The sequence below is a fragment of the Hydra viridissima genome, unplaced genomic scaffold (genome assembly GCF_058129835.1).
Source record: "Hydra viridissima isolate aposymbiotic clone 2 unplaced genomic scaffold, HvirCarnegie_v1 scaffold_3, whole genome shotgun sequence".
In the NCBI taxonomy this organism is placed as follows: domain Eukaryota; kingdom Metazoa; phylum Cnidaria; class Hydrozoa; order Anthoathecata; family Hydridae; genus Hydra; species Hydra viridissima.
In genome coordinates this window covers 13,846,849-13,864,843 of record NW_028324302.1, presented here as the reverse complement: position 1 = coordinate 13,864,843, position 17,995 = coordinate 13,846,849, and the positions used below count along the sequence as shown (strand labels likewise).

The window sequence follows — 17,995 nt, the reverse complement described above, 5'->3', positions numbered from 1 at the left end:
TGCCAACCCCAGTAACTTTTATTGATCCCCAAAACATAAAATTGCCTCCGCCATACTTGACTATGGTAATTAGGTTTTTCGTATTTATTTTCACACGTTTACAACGTCAAACTTTTCCACAGCCGTTTGGCTCCTAACAAAGGGTATTTACATTCATCAGTAAACATTTTTCTAAAACTGAAATGCTTTATTAATATATATATATATATATATTGTTGCAAAGTCTAGCCATTTTTTCTGATTTGCTGTAAATATCAGAGGTTTTCTTGTACTCTCCCGTGAAATCCTTTACTTCTAAGGATTGTTCGAACCGTCTCTGCACATTCGTTCTTTGTAGTGGTTATTAGGATTTGTTTCCTGAAATCAGGTACAGATTAATTGGTATTTTAGCAATTTCGTCATGAGATTTTTTTTTTCCTTACATAGCTGTGTATTTCATTTATCAGCAGAAACTGTGAAAAAGTTTTCGCTAAATTTGAAACAATGTCAATGTTTCACGCAAGATAGTAAAAAAAAAAAAAAATACTGTTGTTAGTTGCAATATGTTATTTATTATCTGATTGCATATCACTTTGTAATAAAGTTTTTTAATTGTGTAATGAAGGACTTCGCCTTAAATACGATCTTGATGAAGACCTTTAAATATATCTTTTATTTCTGTTTTTTGTAAATATGGGTTATACATGGATGGTGTAGGCTAGTGACAGACTGTGCGTGCTAATAAAGTTTGCCTAAAAACATTACCCATGTAAAGTATAAGAAATATATTTTTAATTTAAGACAGATATTTAAAAAATTGAGAACTCTCTAAAGCATAACTATAAGAAAATTAGTGTACGCTTAAGTGAAAAACAGGCTTAAGGCCTTATGGCCTTCCGACGCGATCGCTTACAGTTCGATAAATACAAATAAAAAGATGGCTCAGATGACTGATGTCCTTATAGCGAAAATTGTTCTGGGTAAGGATTAAGAGTTCAAGCGACTATTCCAAGTTATTATAGATATACAAACCTTAATTAATACTATAGATATCTAACCTAAAAACATTACATTAAAGTAGAACTGTTAAGTTGTTTATTTTGGGGTTAAAAATTTAAGAGGATTTGGTTCGTATCTCAGCCGTACCCATAAAAAAGTATTTTATCTTGAACTGGAAATTTTCGACATCTTTGTAATTTAAACTTATAACTATTAATCTTTGTTTCCCTTTTTTTTTAAGCTTAAATTTTTTTTATTAAAAAACTTTGTCTAAAAAATTCTCAATATAGACTCTTGATATAACAAATTTTTCTTTATTGTTCCAGGGTTCATTATATCAAGATTCTATTGATTCTATTAAATTACAAGATACCTTACTTGTATTGAAACAGTAAGGTATCTTGTAATTTAAATATGTAAAATAAAAGTGTATAATTTTGTACATTTTTATTTTACACATCTGACCCAAGATATGGGTTAATGACATGTCTAAGATGAGAAAAAAAAGTTTACACACACATAAGTGCAGAGAGTTATCAATTTTAAGTTTTTTATGTTAAATTTACTTAAATTCTTTAGTTAAGTAAAATATCATGCAAGTAAGAAATTTAAAACAATGTTATAGTAAATTATGTTTTACTAAATACTGCTGAAAAAACTTTTCCATAATGAAGATGTAATGGCATGGCATAGAATTTTTGCTGAACATAGTCTTTCAAGAATTTAAACTCAAAAATTACTGAGAAATTATATTGCATTTATGGATAAATTTTTAAGTTATTTGTCACTGAAGTAGCACCTTGTGTTCTCTTTATTTAATTTACTCCCTTAAGTACTTTTGAGGTGGTAATTTAGTGAGAAATTTATTGAAATATTTTAATTAAAGTTTGAAAAATAAGAAACTGTTTTTCAAATTTTATCTAAAATATTTTAACTTAAATGTTTTTAACTTTTTTTTACCAGGTTACTTAACAAGTCAAAAACTTTCTAAAACTATTGATTCTTTTCTTGGTGAAAGTGAATTTCTCAATATCACCAATATTGATAACAATAAAGAGAGGATACTCAATCAGTTAGAGGTTAGTTAGATATCTATTTCAGTTTATGTAAAAATAAGAAGTGTTTGTTGTATATAAAATCCTTTCTAAAGAATAAAGAATTTTTATTGAAATAAGAGAAATAAAAAACAACTCTTCACTGCAGGATTAAAAAGGATAGATTGAAAAAAGTCAAAGTTTGAATTCTGCTATTACTTTGCAGAATTAAGGATGTTTTGGTTCTTTATACCATCTCTAACTACCTAATCCTGCTCTAACAACAACAAAATAATTAGTGTTTAAGTGTATTATAATAAGATTTGCAGTGATTTATTTTAAAATTTGTATTAAATTTTTAGTTTTTGTTTCATTTTTTTTAGGATTTAAATCTCCTTCCGAGTCTTGAAGACATATTGAATGATTATTTTGCATACAACCAGACAAGTATTTTTTCTTTAGTTGCATATACTTTACTTTATAATTTGTTGCATCACAGGTTTAAGTACCTTGAGATTACAGTGCTATCTAATCTCTAGGGCAGTACTTTGTTCATGTCTTTGGTTCACTCTGAAATGGTTTTGTAAGGATGTTTGGCACTTTGGTAACAGCCCGTCACAACATGTTTCAGCAACTAAAGAAAAAGGTTAAGATCTTAAGCAGAATAGAAAGTGATGACCTAAATGAAGCTGCTTTCCTTGAGCTCAACATATTTTGCTCAGTTTATTTTTACTTTTAAGCAATTACAAACCTCTGAAAGAACTTTCAATTGTTTAGTTCAAAGCATTAGAGATTTAGAAAGTAGAAAATTTGATTTTTAAGGATTTTGACATCTTCATTGATCTGATTACAAATCCTTAATCTCTTATTCATCAATAATCCTAAATCCAAAAAATATTATACTATACATTCATACATTTTGAGTTGTTTTAATTTATAAATTCTTTCTGGATTTTTAAGAAATATTTTTAAATAAAAAAAAAAAAGAAGCAGAAGAAGGAAATACTTAAAGTGGTTTTTAAGTGTACAGTGTCCTGATAAAAGACAGTTATTCTGACACTTATACATTATTCAGCTCCACTGAAAAGGTTTTAATCCATTATGCCAAAATGTGATAGTTTTTTTGAGGCAATGAGTAATAAAAGTTATGTTGGTGAATCTTTCTTCAATCCGAAATTAAGTATTAAATTATTTGCTAGATATTACATATCAGTTAAATTGGTGTATTTTTAACCTTAATGTTTACTTGTGCTTACTAAAATTAGGTAGGGTTTGATGCAGTCCTTAAGACATTACCTACTTTGTTTATTTGAAGTAAAAATTGAAAAGTGCTATATTATTTAGGTGAGGTAAAGAGTGAAAAAGTATATCAACTATGGAAGCAGCTAGATATTGTATTGGGTCAAATAAGGTATATTTTTAATCTTTTCTATCATTCAAGCAGTAGGGCTAAGATCCTTAATACACTGCCTAGGGAAGAATTTCTAGACTTGGAAAATATGTACTCATAAAACTTAACATGTTAATACAAGTGTGTCGTTGTTTTTTAAATTGCTTCCTAACCAACAAGGTTTACATGAATCCAAAAAAAAATGTTTTGCTTAGGGATTTTAGTATCAGAAACATATTTTCAAAACACTATAGTTTATTCAGTGCTTTGCTAGCATATTTGTGGCCCCCTTTCCCCTGATAGACTTAGTGGAATAGTATGCTTTAAATGCTCATAACTTAAAAGTTATAATATCTTATGTGATAAATTAAAACTTCCACCTTTGGACAAGTAGAAAATTATCTAAACATCTATATATTCATTTTGGATCAAACAGTTTTTCTTTTGTATTCTGAAAAATGTTTATTATGTATTTAACACTTAAAAACTTGTGTAAGACATTACTAGTTTAAACATTTATCTTTTCATGCAGAAGTCTAACGTTGGGAAGAAAGAAAACTAATTTATTTCTTGAAAGGAAAAGAAAAGTTGTAAATGGTAAAAAAAAATTACGTTTTTGTACTTCAAATTCAATAGCCTGATACTTTCAGTGCTCAGAATGATAACTTTAAAATGATGCATGCTTTTTTGCTTTTTTTAATTATAGTATAATAGTAATGTCCTTAATAATTGTTTTGTCAGTACATAATTTTTTTTTTTTTTTTTTTTAATTTTTAAAATTTGTTTGACACGTTATACTTGCAAGCATTAAATAATATATATATAAAAAAGTTGTAAATAACATCAGTTATTTAAGTATATTTTATTCAGGGTCTTTTTCATGATGTTGAAATTTTATTTTGAAATAGTCTCAAAAAAAGTTTTTTTGATATTTTTTTAGATTCATTTTTAAATTGGTTTTATTTTAAATATTTTTTAACTATGTATCATATTTGAAGGTTATAACAACCATATTCCGAGAAAAGATGGTCATCTTACTGGTCATGTCACTCTGAAACAGGTATCTTAAGTTTTTACTTTATGGTTCCAAAAATCTAATTTGCGTTACTATTTTGTTTTTAATTTTAAAGGATGGGCCCCCTCTGTCTCATAGTGATTGCACCAATGTTTTGAGTGAACACAATGCTAACTTTTTCAACAAACAGTTGAACGATCTCTGTAAAACAAAGAAGTCTCCAAAACGAAAATCTAGTTGTCCAAAAAAAAGACCACAAGTAGATTCTGTTTACAGTTCTCAAAATGTTTCAAAACAGCAATTGGTTGATCCTTTGCAAATAGAAGAGTCAGCTTATAAAGAAGTACCAGATGATGTTTGGCAAACTGCTGGAAAGTTAGCTGAGAACATTAACATGATTGTTGGTGGGTAAGTTTATTTTCTTTGAAATACTCTAAACAAATAAAAAAAAAACATTTCCAGTCATGTTTATAACACCAAATTTGAAACAATTTAACAATCTCTGTTATAATATTTAAATATTTTATTTAATTATTTCATCAGTATTTTTGTTGTTGTTATGGCTATTGTAGAATTGTATCTCTTTTTATTAGCTGTTAGTTGTAGAGTTATTGCCATTTTGCTAAACTCAAAACCTTATCAAGGAGTAGTTTTTACTTATTTTAATCCTTCTTTAGAGATCTGAACACGCTGCATCAAAACAATTCTGACAAGGTAAACAGTTTCTGTTTTTCGTTTATTTTGTGCTCTGCAATTTTGAAGCTACATAATTTTATAGGTTTTTTTCCGTGGAGCTACAAGCTTTAAAATAATCTTATGTTAATCTAAACAATCAAAGATTTTTTAACTAGTAAAGTGTTCATTTGTTTCAGGATCTGTTTGACATTAATGACTTCATTAAACACATTACAGTTGAACATGATTTCAGTTCTTTATTTGCAATGATAAAAGGTCTGATTTTAGTTGTCTTAAATATTTTCTATATCTAATTATTCTACCTGTAAAATGATTTTTTTATTATGAATATGATCTTTCATTGTGAACTGTATTCTTCAAAGAATTAAAAGATTACAAAGGAATAATAAATTTTACAAAGCTTCTTAACTTTTTTACCTTTAGTTGGCACTCAATTATTTTGTCAGTTCAACATTTTATATTAGTAAAATAAAATATTGGATTGAGTAATTGAAATTATATTGTGATTTGCAATCTTTTAATTCCGAGCCTATGTATTATGGGGTATACTCAATTTATTTATTTTTTAAAAAAAAAGAGAAGGCATTGAAGAACATTTGCATACTTTTTAATAATAATAAAAAAGATGCTATAAACCTATTTTCTTAATATCTTTTTTCAATGAGTGTTTAGCAAATAAAAGCCAAACTCTACATTAAATAATATCTTTAATTAAGCAAGATCTATCTTAAGCTTAATTAATCTAACATGTCAATTACAGTTAACTGTTACTCTGGTATTTTTTTTAGTTGTGTAATAGGAAGTGTAATTTAAATAAGCGGTGTAGTAGTTTAGATTTCTAACAACTGCTTATTTAAAAAATGAATGTTTACTTATGAATTATTTTTTAGATGCTCCATCTGTGCCTCTATTAGACAGTTATGATCAATCTGAAAATCAAAAATCAAATATTTTTCAAGACTTTAAATATCTAGAAAGTTTGTCTTCTGCAGAAGAGAAATTATCTGAAACATTACAAAAAGCAGAAGTGTCAACTGAAACAAATGATATATTACTAACTAAATTAAACCACTCAAATGTCTTTGATAAACAGATTACAAATAGTGGAGAGAAGATTGAGTCAGAATTAAACACCTTAAATGGTGACAACATAAATAATGAAGAGCAATATGTTGCTCCTGATATTGTAAATGATGCTGAAAATATGTTCCAAAATTCTTCAGACTTTCCTAGAATAGAAATAAGCACAAAAAAACTAGAGTCTCCTATAAAATCTGGTTTAAGTAATACTGTGCAATCAGCATTTGAAATCACAAATGAGTTGAATCAATTAGTAGAGCAAACCAAACAATATACTGACAATTCTTTCTTTTTTACTTCCGAATCTTTTATGCATTTTCTAACTGATGGGAATAGCATGGATTCTACTAATGTTGAATCATCCCAACATATTCGTAATTTAAACAGTGAGCTCAACTCAATACTAGATACACACATTCAGGTACCTGAAAAGCTCCCACATAGTAATCTTTCTCTATCAAATGTGGAATTAGCCCAACCTCTAAGTTCTTTTACAAACGTATCTGAAATGAAGTCTTTTCAAAAAATTTATAAACCACAAGAGTCTTATTTGAACTTATCAAAAAATGAAATGAAATTGTCAACAATACAAACTTTGCCAGATTATAGTTCTTCAATTGATTTTAGCAACCACTTGCTAAAAGACAACTTAAGTGTTCCAAAAGATGCAATTTCTTCCAACAGTTGGGTTGATGAAAGTGGTAAGTTTTAAAATTCAATTTTATATTATTATTATTTATATTATTTAATTTATATTTATTATTATTTATATTATATTATTTATATTATATACTATTATAATATACATTATAATAAGTTAGTTTGTTTTTTTTCCCTCATCTACTAAATGTAAAAAGGTGTAAAGAATCTTAAGATCTTTTACACAATTTTACTTTCTACACTTTCATACTTTTACACTTTCATGTATTTATTTACTTTTACTTATCATACTTTTACACTTTCATACTTTTACACTTTCATGTATTTTATATATTGATAATTCTCTGCATCCTTTATTTTTCGTTTTGAATTTAGTTTAAAGCTTGGTGTGTATTTTATTGAGGATAAATTTGTTTTAGTTTCAATTGCCAGTGATGCCCTTCTTTTGCTTGCAACTAGCCCTATCAAGAAGACACCAGATATATTTAGTAATTCACAAATACCTGGTTTTTTACATCCTCCTGTTGAGATATCTTCTCTGTTAAAAAGTTTCATCTCTAATGATTCTTTACATCAATCAAATTTTAATTCATTAGAGGTTCAAACTAATGGTTCTGAAAGTGAAAAAAATGAGGACAAAATTGAACATACAAGTCAATTACCATCTTATTCTCCCACGAGAACTCAAGGTAATATCAATTCTGTTGATAATAAACCACACCTTGTCATGGTTCAAGATTTAAACATTGGTGATCAATTACCATTTAAAAAAAATGGACATAGAAGTAAAGCTAAAAGTAGACCTACCAGACCAAAGGTTGTTCCATGTGACTACAATTTTGTTTCAAAACAAGCAAATAAAGCTAAACATAAAACTAAGAGCAATAAATTTGATTTCAAGTTAAAAGAACTGAATTTTGCAACCTCTGTTAGTAATTTGCTTTCATCAGAAAAGGCTACATTAGTTTGTCCTAGCAGTTCTACACCAGCAGACACCATTATTGTTGCACCTCTTAAGAGTTATGATAATGGGGATAATACCTTTTCAAATGATGGCAATATTTTTTTGAGGAGTTGTCCATCTGATGAGTATAATGGTTCTGATGAAAAAACCCTGATTTGCACTAATAATACTGATCCTAACAGATCTAAGCAAAATTGTATGAGTGAGTTTTCAAAGATAATTGAAATTAGCCAAGAGATTCCAATAATAACTCTAAAAAAAGAAAATATGAATGTCAGCAAGAATAATACAACAGTTAATGTCACTCCTGAAAAAGTTACATATAATGACAAAAAATCAAGCTTTACTGTATATGATCCACCTAAAGGTTTATCATCAAGTAAAGACACTTTTGCTGATCGCTTTAAAAAAATCCAAGCAAAGCATTTAGCTGTAAAACAGAATGTTGTATCAAGTGCTTCAAATAGTAAGGATCTTGATACTCATATAACTAATAAATCTGAAGCAAATAAACTTTTGTTTGATAAATCCCCATCACAATCTTATGTTGTGAGTACAATTAAGTCTCCATCACCTGCTTTAGAGCGCAACTTGTTAACTTCACCAATACAAGCATGTATGTATCGTATACAAGGTAATACCATCTCTCCACTTCATCCAAGCAGTAATGAACCTGGCTATTTTTCAGAAGGTAATGTTTGTGACATTGAGAGTTTTGTTTCGATTAGTCCTATAATACCTTACCAACCATCTAATCGTATTAGACCTGCACATAAACCAGAAAGTTCAAGAAGGAATCAAAAAATGTCAAGTGATGAAAAACTAGTTCCACAAAATTTTACAAATAATAGTTTGATCAACATTGACACAACACCTAAAAAAAATCATTTGACATCTCTCCAAAGTCCAGAGCAGAATTCAATAAGAAAAGAAATTAAAGTAAGATTCAACTTTAAATCTCCTAAGAAAATAAAAGTTGAGAAACGGCCTTCACAATCAAAAGCAAAGTTTAAGCAAAATAATAAGACAGCGCCTTCAAGTGACTTGACCAATCCCTTGTTTTTAAGAAAGAAAATGCTTTTTAATACAGCAGCAAAGAATGATACAAAACTTTATAATCAAGTTGTTGACTTCTATGATTGTTCAAAAAAAAGTACCAAGTTGTTGCAAGTTTCTAGATCTGTTCAAATTGAAAGTCCAGATTTATCATTTTCAGTTGATCCAGCTTTTCAAGACATGGTTGCTAGCTGTAATGATCAGTTAGAAATCATACTAGAACCTCTAAAATCATTTCTTTTGTCAAGTAATATGCCCTCATGTACCGATCAACCTTCAATTCCAATAAAAGAAAATATTTGCAAACTCTCAAACTTAGTTTTAAAAACAGCAAACGAATTTTCTTATAATGAAGAGAACTCAAAAAACACTGCAAATATAGTAGTAGTTTCTAATGGACAATCGAGCACATTAAGTGAAACAATAGTAGTTTCATCGGAACAATCAACCATATGTAGCACACTGATAGTTTCAAATGAACAATCTAACTTTTTATGCGATGAATCAGCAGTTGTAAATGAACAATCAGAAACAATAACATGCTTAACTGAACAATTAGACTTAGCAACTGGTGAAATAAAAGTCCCAGTTGAACAATTGAACACAGTTTATAAAACAACAATGCTAGAAAAAGTAGCACATGTTAGTGCTAATGAAAATAATTCAAAATTAGTAAATCTATTAGAAAATACTGAAAGTATCAATACTAAACCTGTTATACAAAATATTGAATCTGTAAGAGCAAATACTGAATCTGAGATAACTTTTAAAGCTCCCAATTTTAATGAGAAGACTGCAAAACGTCCATTTTTATCAGATGTGGTATGCAATAGTCTGTTAAAAAAATTTTTACTCTTATTTTTACTTTTTTTTACTTTTAACTTTGTTAGTTGTTGGTTGTTTGGATCAGTATTAGTTAATTAAAATATTGCAAACTAGGTTGACGAATCTGTTCCAAAAAAGCAGAAGAAAGATGTAAGTTATACTTCTGGTATTTATATTTAATTATTTACAAGTTCGTGATGAATATCCTCAGTCCATAAACATGCATATGCTGTTGCTTGTAATACAATGTATCAAGAATGTTCATTGTGTTATCCTACCAACCTTAAAAGATGCAGGTTGTTGTATCATGATCAACCTAAAAAATGTTGAATCATGTAGTGGCATAAACCTCACAAATAGTATTATTGTGTTGGAGTTTCTTCAGCTTGAATGGATGTAAAATGATGACAGAGCGGATATCTGAAACTAAAGCAAAAATTTTTAAAGTTTGTTTATATACACTATACACTGCTATCCTTAATTATCCAAATGATACTGATGTTTTCATTATTTCACTTACAAATAAGGGGAAAAGTTAAAAAGGAAAATCACTTGAAACATATGCCCTATTACTATTAATTAAAGTTACATAAAAAGTGAATTAATTTAATTTATAACTTGCTCTGGCCTATGTAGCTACCTTTTGCAATAATAACCACATCACATATTTGTGGCATTCTGCATAATAAGTTTTCCAATTTTTGAAAGTCTATTTTATGCCACTCATTTTTAAGTTTTTACCAACTTATCTTTTTCACACTTGGATATTAATTTTTTGGCATTTCTGTCTAATTTATCACAAAAAAAACTCAATAAATGAAAGATTAGGTGATTGGGGACCCAAATCTATCTTTCAATTATTTTATCATTTTCTAATTCAACTAAATGATTCCTACAAAGTTTTGAAGAATGTTTTGGGTCATTATCTTTTTTTTTAAAATATTCCTCTTTTGCCATTATTCAATCTATTTTAATAATATCACTAGTATTATTGCTACCAAAACAACTCCACACCATGAAACTACCTTCACCACACACTGTTTCATCATTTATTCACCAACTTTTTTCAAACAAATACTCTTCTCTTTGAACCAAAAATTTGGAACTTTGACTCATCAGTCCAAAGAACACACTTCCAGTCATCAACAGGAAATTTTTCATATTGTTTCGCCCACTTCAGTATTCTTTTCTTATTTTAGCACCAGAAAATGTTTCCTTGCAGCTATTCTATCACCAAGCTCTGCCTCTATCAATTGTCTCTTCACTTTAGTGACAGATATTGGACCTTCTCTTGTCAAATATCTGTCACTAAAGTGTTTCTACTGATAATTCATGCTTTCTTACCATTTTTTATTTTAAAATATTAAATTTAATAGAAAATAACAAAATTATAACTATTATTGAACTTCAATCTTACAAACCTATACTGTGCCTTTTGAAATTTAATACAAAGGAATAGTTAAATGTTTATATTTCTTAGGGTCTATAACCTTCACATAAAAAAATGGTTTTTATGTCATTTGAATAATTACAGACTGTAGTGTATACATTAGGATATCCCAAAAAATGTTTTAAAATATTCAAGTCTTTCATTTTTAATCATGACTCATTTTGACTCTACAACAGTTGTATAATACCTTAAAAATTTCTGTGTATTAAAATAAGACTTAGAGGTCTCCCAAAGGCTTTAAAGATTAACAACTACATACAAAATGGTTGTTGATTAACCATAATTAAATAATAATTTCAAAGCAATATTAATCATGTACAATTTGCAGATGCCTATTCTGAGTGTTTTACCTGGAAATGCTACTTAAACATTGTTTAATATACTTTATTTGTAAATCTAATAAAACAAAAAATATGAAAATTTGAGCAATATCTAAACTTCACATAAAAATTGAATATTTATTCAAAATTTGTGTTAAACATTTAAAAAGTATGTCTTAATATTTAAACAATAAGTTGTTAGCAAGAAAAGGTTTAACAGTGGTCAATAGTTAACTTTGTTAGCTTTGAAAATTACAGATAAACAAAACTAATTTTATATTTTAGAAAGTTGATCATGGTTGCAGTTTTTTTTAAAAAAAGTTTTTTGTTTTGTGACTTTTATTGAAACATTAAATCATAGCAAATTCTTCTTTCAGTGCATACAACCAAATCTTTTACCAAATTTTCAGTTACCATTTAAGTTTCAAGTCAGGTGTCTACATGGACAGCAAAAAAACTGTTGTTTCAAAAAAAAATTTGTTTCAAAATGTTGTTTTTTAAAAAATGTTTGAAAGCCAAATAAATCAAACACTGCAAAGAGGTTTTTCAGCAGGTGTGAACCTTAGTCTAACTTTGTTTAACAGTTACTAACACTAGAAATACCATGAATTTTCCAGCATCATCTTCAACCCAATTGTTCATATGGTCTTATCATATCTCTGGCTGTAAATAAAGACAATTAATCCTACTTTTAATGAAGTAAGAAAAAGAAGCACAAAAACTAAATACTTCTGTTAGTAATATTTTGGAACTCCTAAGGGTATTTTGGTACCATCAAGAAGTGATGAGAACAGAACAGATGATCAATCTACCTGCTTAGTTACTTCTCCAGTAACATCTGGTAATAATTTCTTATAGCGATTAATAACTGATTTGCAAGGATTGTAGTTTTCCTTTATAGGCTCAACAGTTTTTTAATGAAAGAATTTTATATGTCGATGCATGATGCTTTTAAAATCCTATTAAATGTTGATGTAAAGAGTCATGGTGGATTTATGAATATTTATGTTCTGTCACACACTGCATCAACCTTTGGAGATATAACATGCTTAGGTTGTTTTGGTGCATAGTTGTTTTGGTGCATGTATTGGAATATATTGGTGCCAATTCCTAATTAGATTTTCCTTCACACTTTTAATAGAGTAATCCTGAACTTCATCTTCTTGGTGATCATCTGTTTTTGTGGTGATGATAATATAGAAAGATGTACAAGAAGAGAGATGGGATGTGACAAAAGATGCAATGTGAATAAAGATATGATGTAAAAGAGGAAAGATGTGATGTGAAAGAAGAAAGATGTGATGTTTCTATTGACTGTGGCGCTTTATTAATGAGTTGTTTATTGCCTATTAAATTAATCCTGTTAATTTAATTCAATCCTCAAATACTGTTCAAAAAAAATAAAATGATAGTATTAAGATTTGTATAATTATTAATGTTTAAACCATTATTTAAAAGTGTTATTACACAAATTTTTTACAAATGTTTTTAATTATGTGGAGCACTAGAATATTTATGAAAATAAGTAAATTTATTTACCATCATGTAAAATTTAACATTTTAAAATTCTTCACCATAAGTAAATGAATATAAAATGTAATAACTATTCTAAAAGTTACTGAAACCAAATTTTTGTTAAAAAATCATTTAATTTAAATTGGATTTTCAGAATTAATTTCTGTTGCATGCAATAATTTATATATCAAAATGTCAAGAGTTAAAAGCCTTGAGGGACCTTTAGAGCTTATCCTATTGGGCTATAACTTTATAGATTGTCTAATTTAAGCTCAGAGACGTATTTTATTGTTTTTTTGGGAAACTAAAATATATATGAATATAAATACATATATGCATGCATGCATATATGTATTCATATTCATATATATTTATATTATGCCCATACACACAACATAAAATTTTTAAATTCTAAATTCTAGGAAAAAGTTAAGAAAAAGAAGAAAAACGATGTAAGTCAATATTTTTAAACTTTTATTTTTAAAAGAATTTACGTTAAAGTTTCGATTAATTATATTTGCCGGCGAACTACATACTGATCGGATTCAGTTTATGTGATTTACAGTTTTTGATTTTTGCTTACCTATTTATTAATTGAAAACTAACATAATTCCGTTTATGATTAATTTCCTAATAGAAGCCAACTTTTAAGTAAGAATGGCTTAAAAAAGAATTTAGTAGGCGTCCGATATTTTTTACAGTTTATTACTTCGAAATTTCGTTATTTTGAACAAATTCATAATTCCTATGAAATTGTTTTACGAAACTTTCATAAAAACTTTGCTACCTCTATTTCCAATATTTTTTGCTTTGATTACTGTAATCAAAGCAAAAAATATTGGAAATAGAGGTAGCAATAATATGGGGTAAGCAAATAGTTTGAAAATGATTTTGGAAAATAGGAACTGTGGGATTGGTATCTAATTACAAATTATTTTTGGTTGCCGCTAATGCTATTGGTGGTAAATCACCTACATTTATGATTGGTTATTCTGAGAATATTCGATGATACAAAAGTTCTTATATTTTGGCTTCAGAATTTAGCAAAACATTGGGTGCATAACAGTTTTTGCGAAGTAATTCTTTAAGGTACGGAATTCTGAAGGTATTGTATAGTCTAAAAATTTCTCCCAGTAAAAAAAAAAAAAAACCGGCAATTTTTAGACTATCCAATAATCGATTCAGGTAATTTGGTTGACTATTTTTTACCTTCTCATGCACCTGTTAATTAATTACCACAAATTATTCTTGATAAACATCGTTAAATCTTTATTTGAAAATAGCTTCACTCAGGATTCATACGTATTTTAAGTTTAAAGAAGGAATACGTTTGTTACCGTGGCAATATGTCTGGAGCTTGTCTGGAAAAGTCTGGAGCTTGTTTTAAACAAAAACACTAGTAGACAACAACCCTTTCAAGGTGTTGCCAGAAAATTTGATAGCCCTGTAAACTAACCTGAATTATCGGTTCTGGACTACATGAATACAACATTAATGATCGGCTTTCATTCCAACGCACGATTTTTGACGATTTTGGCAATTCGAAAAGGATAGAGATTTGAATTTAGATATGGGTGCGATTATTTGAGAAAATAATCGTGCTCGAATACAGAAACTAATTGCGAATATAGAAACTAATTACAAAAGATTGTCCTCATTGTGATAAGAGACAAAGTGAAAAAAAAAATTAATTTCAATATCTCAAACCTGGTGATGTCCTATTGAAAAAATTTTTCTTAAAGGCTTCGGTTGGAGGTCATTTCTAAAAAGTGTAAATTGATTTAACGACAGTTAGTTGATATTTAGCTTTACATATCTGGAGATAACAATGTATGTAGGTTATGACGTTTACAGGTTTTCTTTAAAAAATTTCGAGTATTCTCAATTTCAGACAGTTTTTAAATGTAGGATGTTCGAAATAACGGATGCTACTGTATGCGCGCAACTTTATAAGTCCAGAGTTCTTTATTATTTTGTTCTTTAGCATTTATATTTGCTTTTTTATTTTTTACCTAAAAAATCTTTCTTTCCGTGTTATTAGTCTTAAGGTATCGGCTGGTAAAAAGTTTATCCATAAAAGTATAATCTTTTTCGATCGTTTAAAACGGTTGTTCAATCGTCTAGAAAATTCCGGTTTTTAAAGCTTTTAATTTTTTGCACCTTTGCTCTAAAATACGAGCGTTGTAAATTTATGTATTTACGATTGTAAAGATTTTTAGCGAAATGTTTGCTTGACTGGTAAGTTTAGAGCAGGTTAATAAAAATCTAAAAAGGATTTTGGTTATTTTGAAGCGAGTTTTCTAAATGTTAAAACCATTTCTTAATGTATATACTTAGAGTAAATGTAATCTTATTACCAGCTTGTTAATACTTTTTCCGTGCTTTTTAGAAACGAAAAAATGGCCTTGCCGCCCTAAAGTCGATTGATCTAGAATTATTCCTATCTAAAATCGATTACAGTTCGTGATTTTATTTCGAATATTCATCGTCATTATGCATACATAGCTCCAAAATTGTGGATGGCTCAAGTGTATACTCCCCTTTCAATATTTTATCACATGTACGAACTGTGAAAAGTATCGTAAAAACGCGAATCCATTTTTGATCTCTTTTTTAAATTGGAAATGTTTTTAAATGCATACCTATATGTAATTAACTCTACGTCTCTGTACCATGTTTTAGTGTTGTGGTTCATGAAAAAAGGAAGCTCATCAATGTCTCTCAGGTTTGTCCAGCATCGCGAGTTTTTTAGAGGTGCTTTCAGTGTTATACGTGATTTAAAACTATTTGATTAAGTCATGTTAATGTTCTTAGCTTGATTATAAGCGGTAGCTTCGTTATAAGTAGTTATATTTCGGATGTATTTGAAAGTTCTTACCTGTTTTTTGTTAGTTATAAAATAAAATGTTTTTTGAAAATTTCCGATGTCTTTATAAAAGCTGTGCCTATCCTTTATGCATTTAATGTTTTCTAGTGGAATCATTAAATGCTTAATTTTACCGTTGCTGAACTATAAATTAGTTAAAAAGAGTTTCTGTCTAGAATATCGTACAATCGAAACTGTTTTATATTTTTGGCGCTTTTTTTTTTTTTTTTTAATAAAAAAAAAAAAAAAAGCAGGAGGTTCAAAAATGTAACTTAACGTACATTTGGGTCAAAATGTAACTGAACGTACATTTAAATCAAAATGTTTATTATTTGTCACTTATTGATGACTAGATCTCGTTAAGGTCTGACTCAATAAAGTCGGCGGATTTATCAAAAAGCCAATGAATGAGAAAAACGTAAATACAGCTACCGTCGTGTTTATTAATCTCAAGATATGACGAGAAGTTACCGGTCTTTCGATTAATATTTCCTTTCCTAATGAAATAGTTAAAAGAGCCTCTTAAGCAGCATTTACCACCATTTCTTACTTTTTTTTAAGAAAGTATTTGCTTTTTACTACTAACGATGAAATTTTAAAAAGAATAATAACGCGTATTATTCGGTAATTTATACCAAACACAAAAACGTTAAAGACGAGAAATATTAGAAACTTTTTACTTTATTGGTTTTTTTTTTTAAAAAAATAGACTTTCGCTAATTTATTTAGTTAACCAAAATTGTTTTTTTTTTTTTTTTTTTCTGTTCATTTTTCAAGATGAACAAAGGATTGCTGAGCAACGAAGAGGTTCTTTTAAAAAAAAAAAACGTTCAACAGCTTTATTGAACGAGTTTTATCAATTATCTTTCGTATTTTTTTTATAAACCTATCGTTGGAAACAATTGTTTTTATTTCAAGGACAACGAAGTAAAAGTAAATGGAGTACCTTGTGCATTTGCGGGACAAAAAAAAAGTTGTTTCAAACAATGAATTATGCATTTAATCATATATGTTTGTGTATATATATAACTATTATATTTTACGATCATAAAGAAAGCAAATAAACACATTTAGAAAAATTTAACTTTTCTTAGAGAACTTTAATTCAATGTTTGGTTAACAAAAATACGATCTTGTTTTATTGTGCCGACATTTTTAAGGAAAGTTCCCGTATCATTTTTTTGAGCGGTGCTTGTGACAAAAAATACTCTCCTCTTTTAAACATTCCGCTCTTTGCAGCTTGCTTTATTTGCTAACCTACAACAAAAAATGTTGTTCTTTTGTTTTAAGGGAAAACGTTTTGAAGATCCCGAATCATATCTAATGCACTTACTTTTTTAATTAAAAATTACAGAAATAAAAAAGCCTTTTTTCCTGAATTGTTACAGAAATCTGTGCGCGTTACTTCAATCAAATGCACTTATGACAAGCTTTAATTATTCCAATTGATTATTGCAAGGCTGTAAAAAAACTTTTTTTTTTAGAGCAACGATTGTTTGTAAACACGAAAAGCAAAACAATGTTATTAAAATTTACATGTTTCTTCTGTTTACTACGTTATCGCGTCATGTGGGCCATGCTTAATGCATCATGAAACAGAAAGTTGTGGCCGCTTTCTCAAGTTACTTATTACTACTTGCTGATGTTTTTAAGCTTATGGAAAAATTTTTCGAACAAATTTTAATTTTTTGTGTCTTTTGTAAGATAGAAAACAAAAACGAAAAATAATTTGCTACATGGCGTCGTCAGAAACGTCAAAAAGGGTATTTTAAAAAAGCAGATCATTTGCTAAATGACGTTGTTAGGAACGTCAAAAAGCGGGTAAGAGACTTTATTTTGTAGACAAAAGTTTCTCAAGTCACTTCGGTTTAAGTCTGCTATAAAATAACAATAAATGGCATCCGTGCGGTTGCTCCTACAACTTAATTAAAAACTTGTTAAGGTTTGTCTACGAAATTGCCCTCCTCAAATACTGGTATCCGCCTCAGTTTCCGCCTTAGTTTTATTTTGTCATTGAGCTTCCGTAAAATCTGTCATCGTGTACATCAACTTTCGGCAATATCAAGGGCGCTTGTGTTTACATCGTCTCACAATGATTTCAGAAGAGGGCGGGCAACTCATATCTGAAACCAATCGCTGTCGGCAT

The 17,995-nt window shown here is 28.5% G+C and overlaps 1 protein-coding gene across 2 annotated transcripts; it reads left to right on the top strand.

Moving 5' to 3' along the window:
• Positions 1-859: 859 nt before the first annotated feature.
• On the top strand, positions 860-15,901 carry LOC145202053 (uncharacterized). Of its 2 annotated transcripts, XM_090082848.1 has the most exons (15): positions 868-959; positions 1,942-2,057; positions 2,396-2,459; positions 2,552-2,658; positions 3,357-3,423; positions 3,935-3,999; positions 4,401-4,462; positions 4,533-4,825; positions 5,095-5,131; positions 5,290-5,368; positions 6,004-6,894; positions 7,273-9,695; positions 9,813-9,848; positions 13,406-13,435; positions 15,373-15,901. In XM_090082848.1, the coding sequence occupies exons 8-15, from the start codon at positions 4,812-4,814 to the stop codon at positions 15,448-15,450; spliced, it is 3,588 nt and encodes a 1,195-aa protein (XP_089938974.1). In that variant the 5' UTR covers positions 868-959; positions 1,942-2,057; positions 2,396-2,459; positions 2,552-2,658; positions 3,357-3,423; positions 3,935-3,999; positions 4,401-4,462; positions 4,533-4,811; the 3' UTR covers positions 15,451-15,901. The 2 variants fall into 2 exon arrangements, with proteins under 2 accessions (XP_089938973.1, XP_089938974.1); XM_090082847.1 differs by lacking the exon at positions 2,552-2,658 and having other exon boundaries at positions 860-959.
• The last annotated feature ends 2,094 nt before the right edge of the window (positions 15,902-17,995 follow it).

Coding starts and splice junctions, on each gene's coding strand:
- LOC145202053 (XM_090082847.1), top strand. CDS start 917: ATGGCTCAGATGACTGATGTCCTTATAGCGAAAATTGTTCTGG. Junction 5,369..6,003: donor TTTATTTGCAATGATAAAAG/GTCTGATTTTAG, acceptor ATTATTTTTTAG/ATGCTCCATCTGTGCCTCTA. Junction 6,895..7,272: donor CAGTTGGGTTGATGAAAGTG/GTAAGTTTTAAA, acceptor AATTTGTTTTAG/TTTCAATTGCCAGTGATGCC.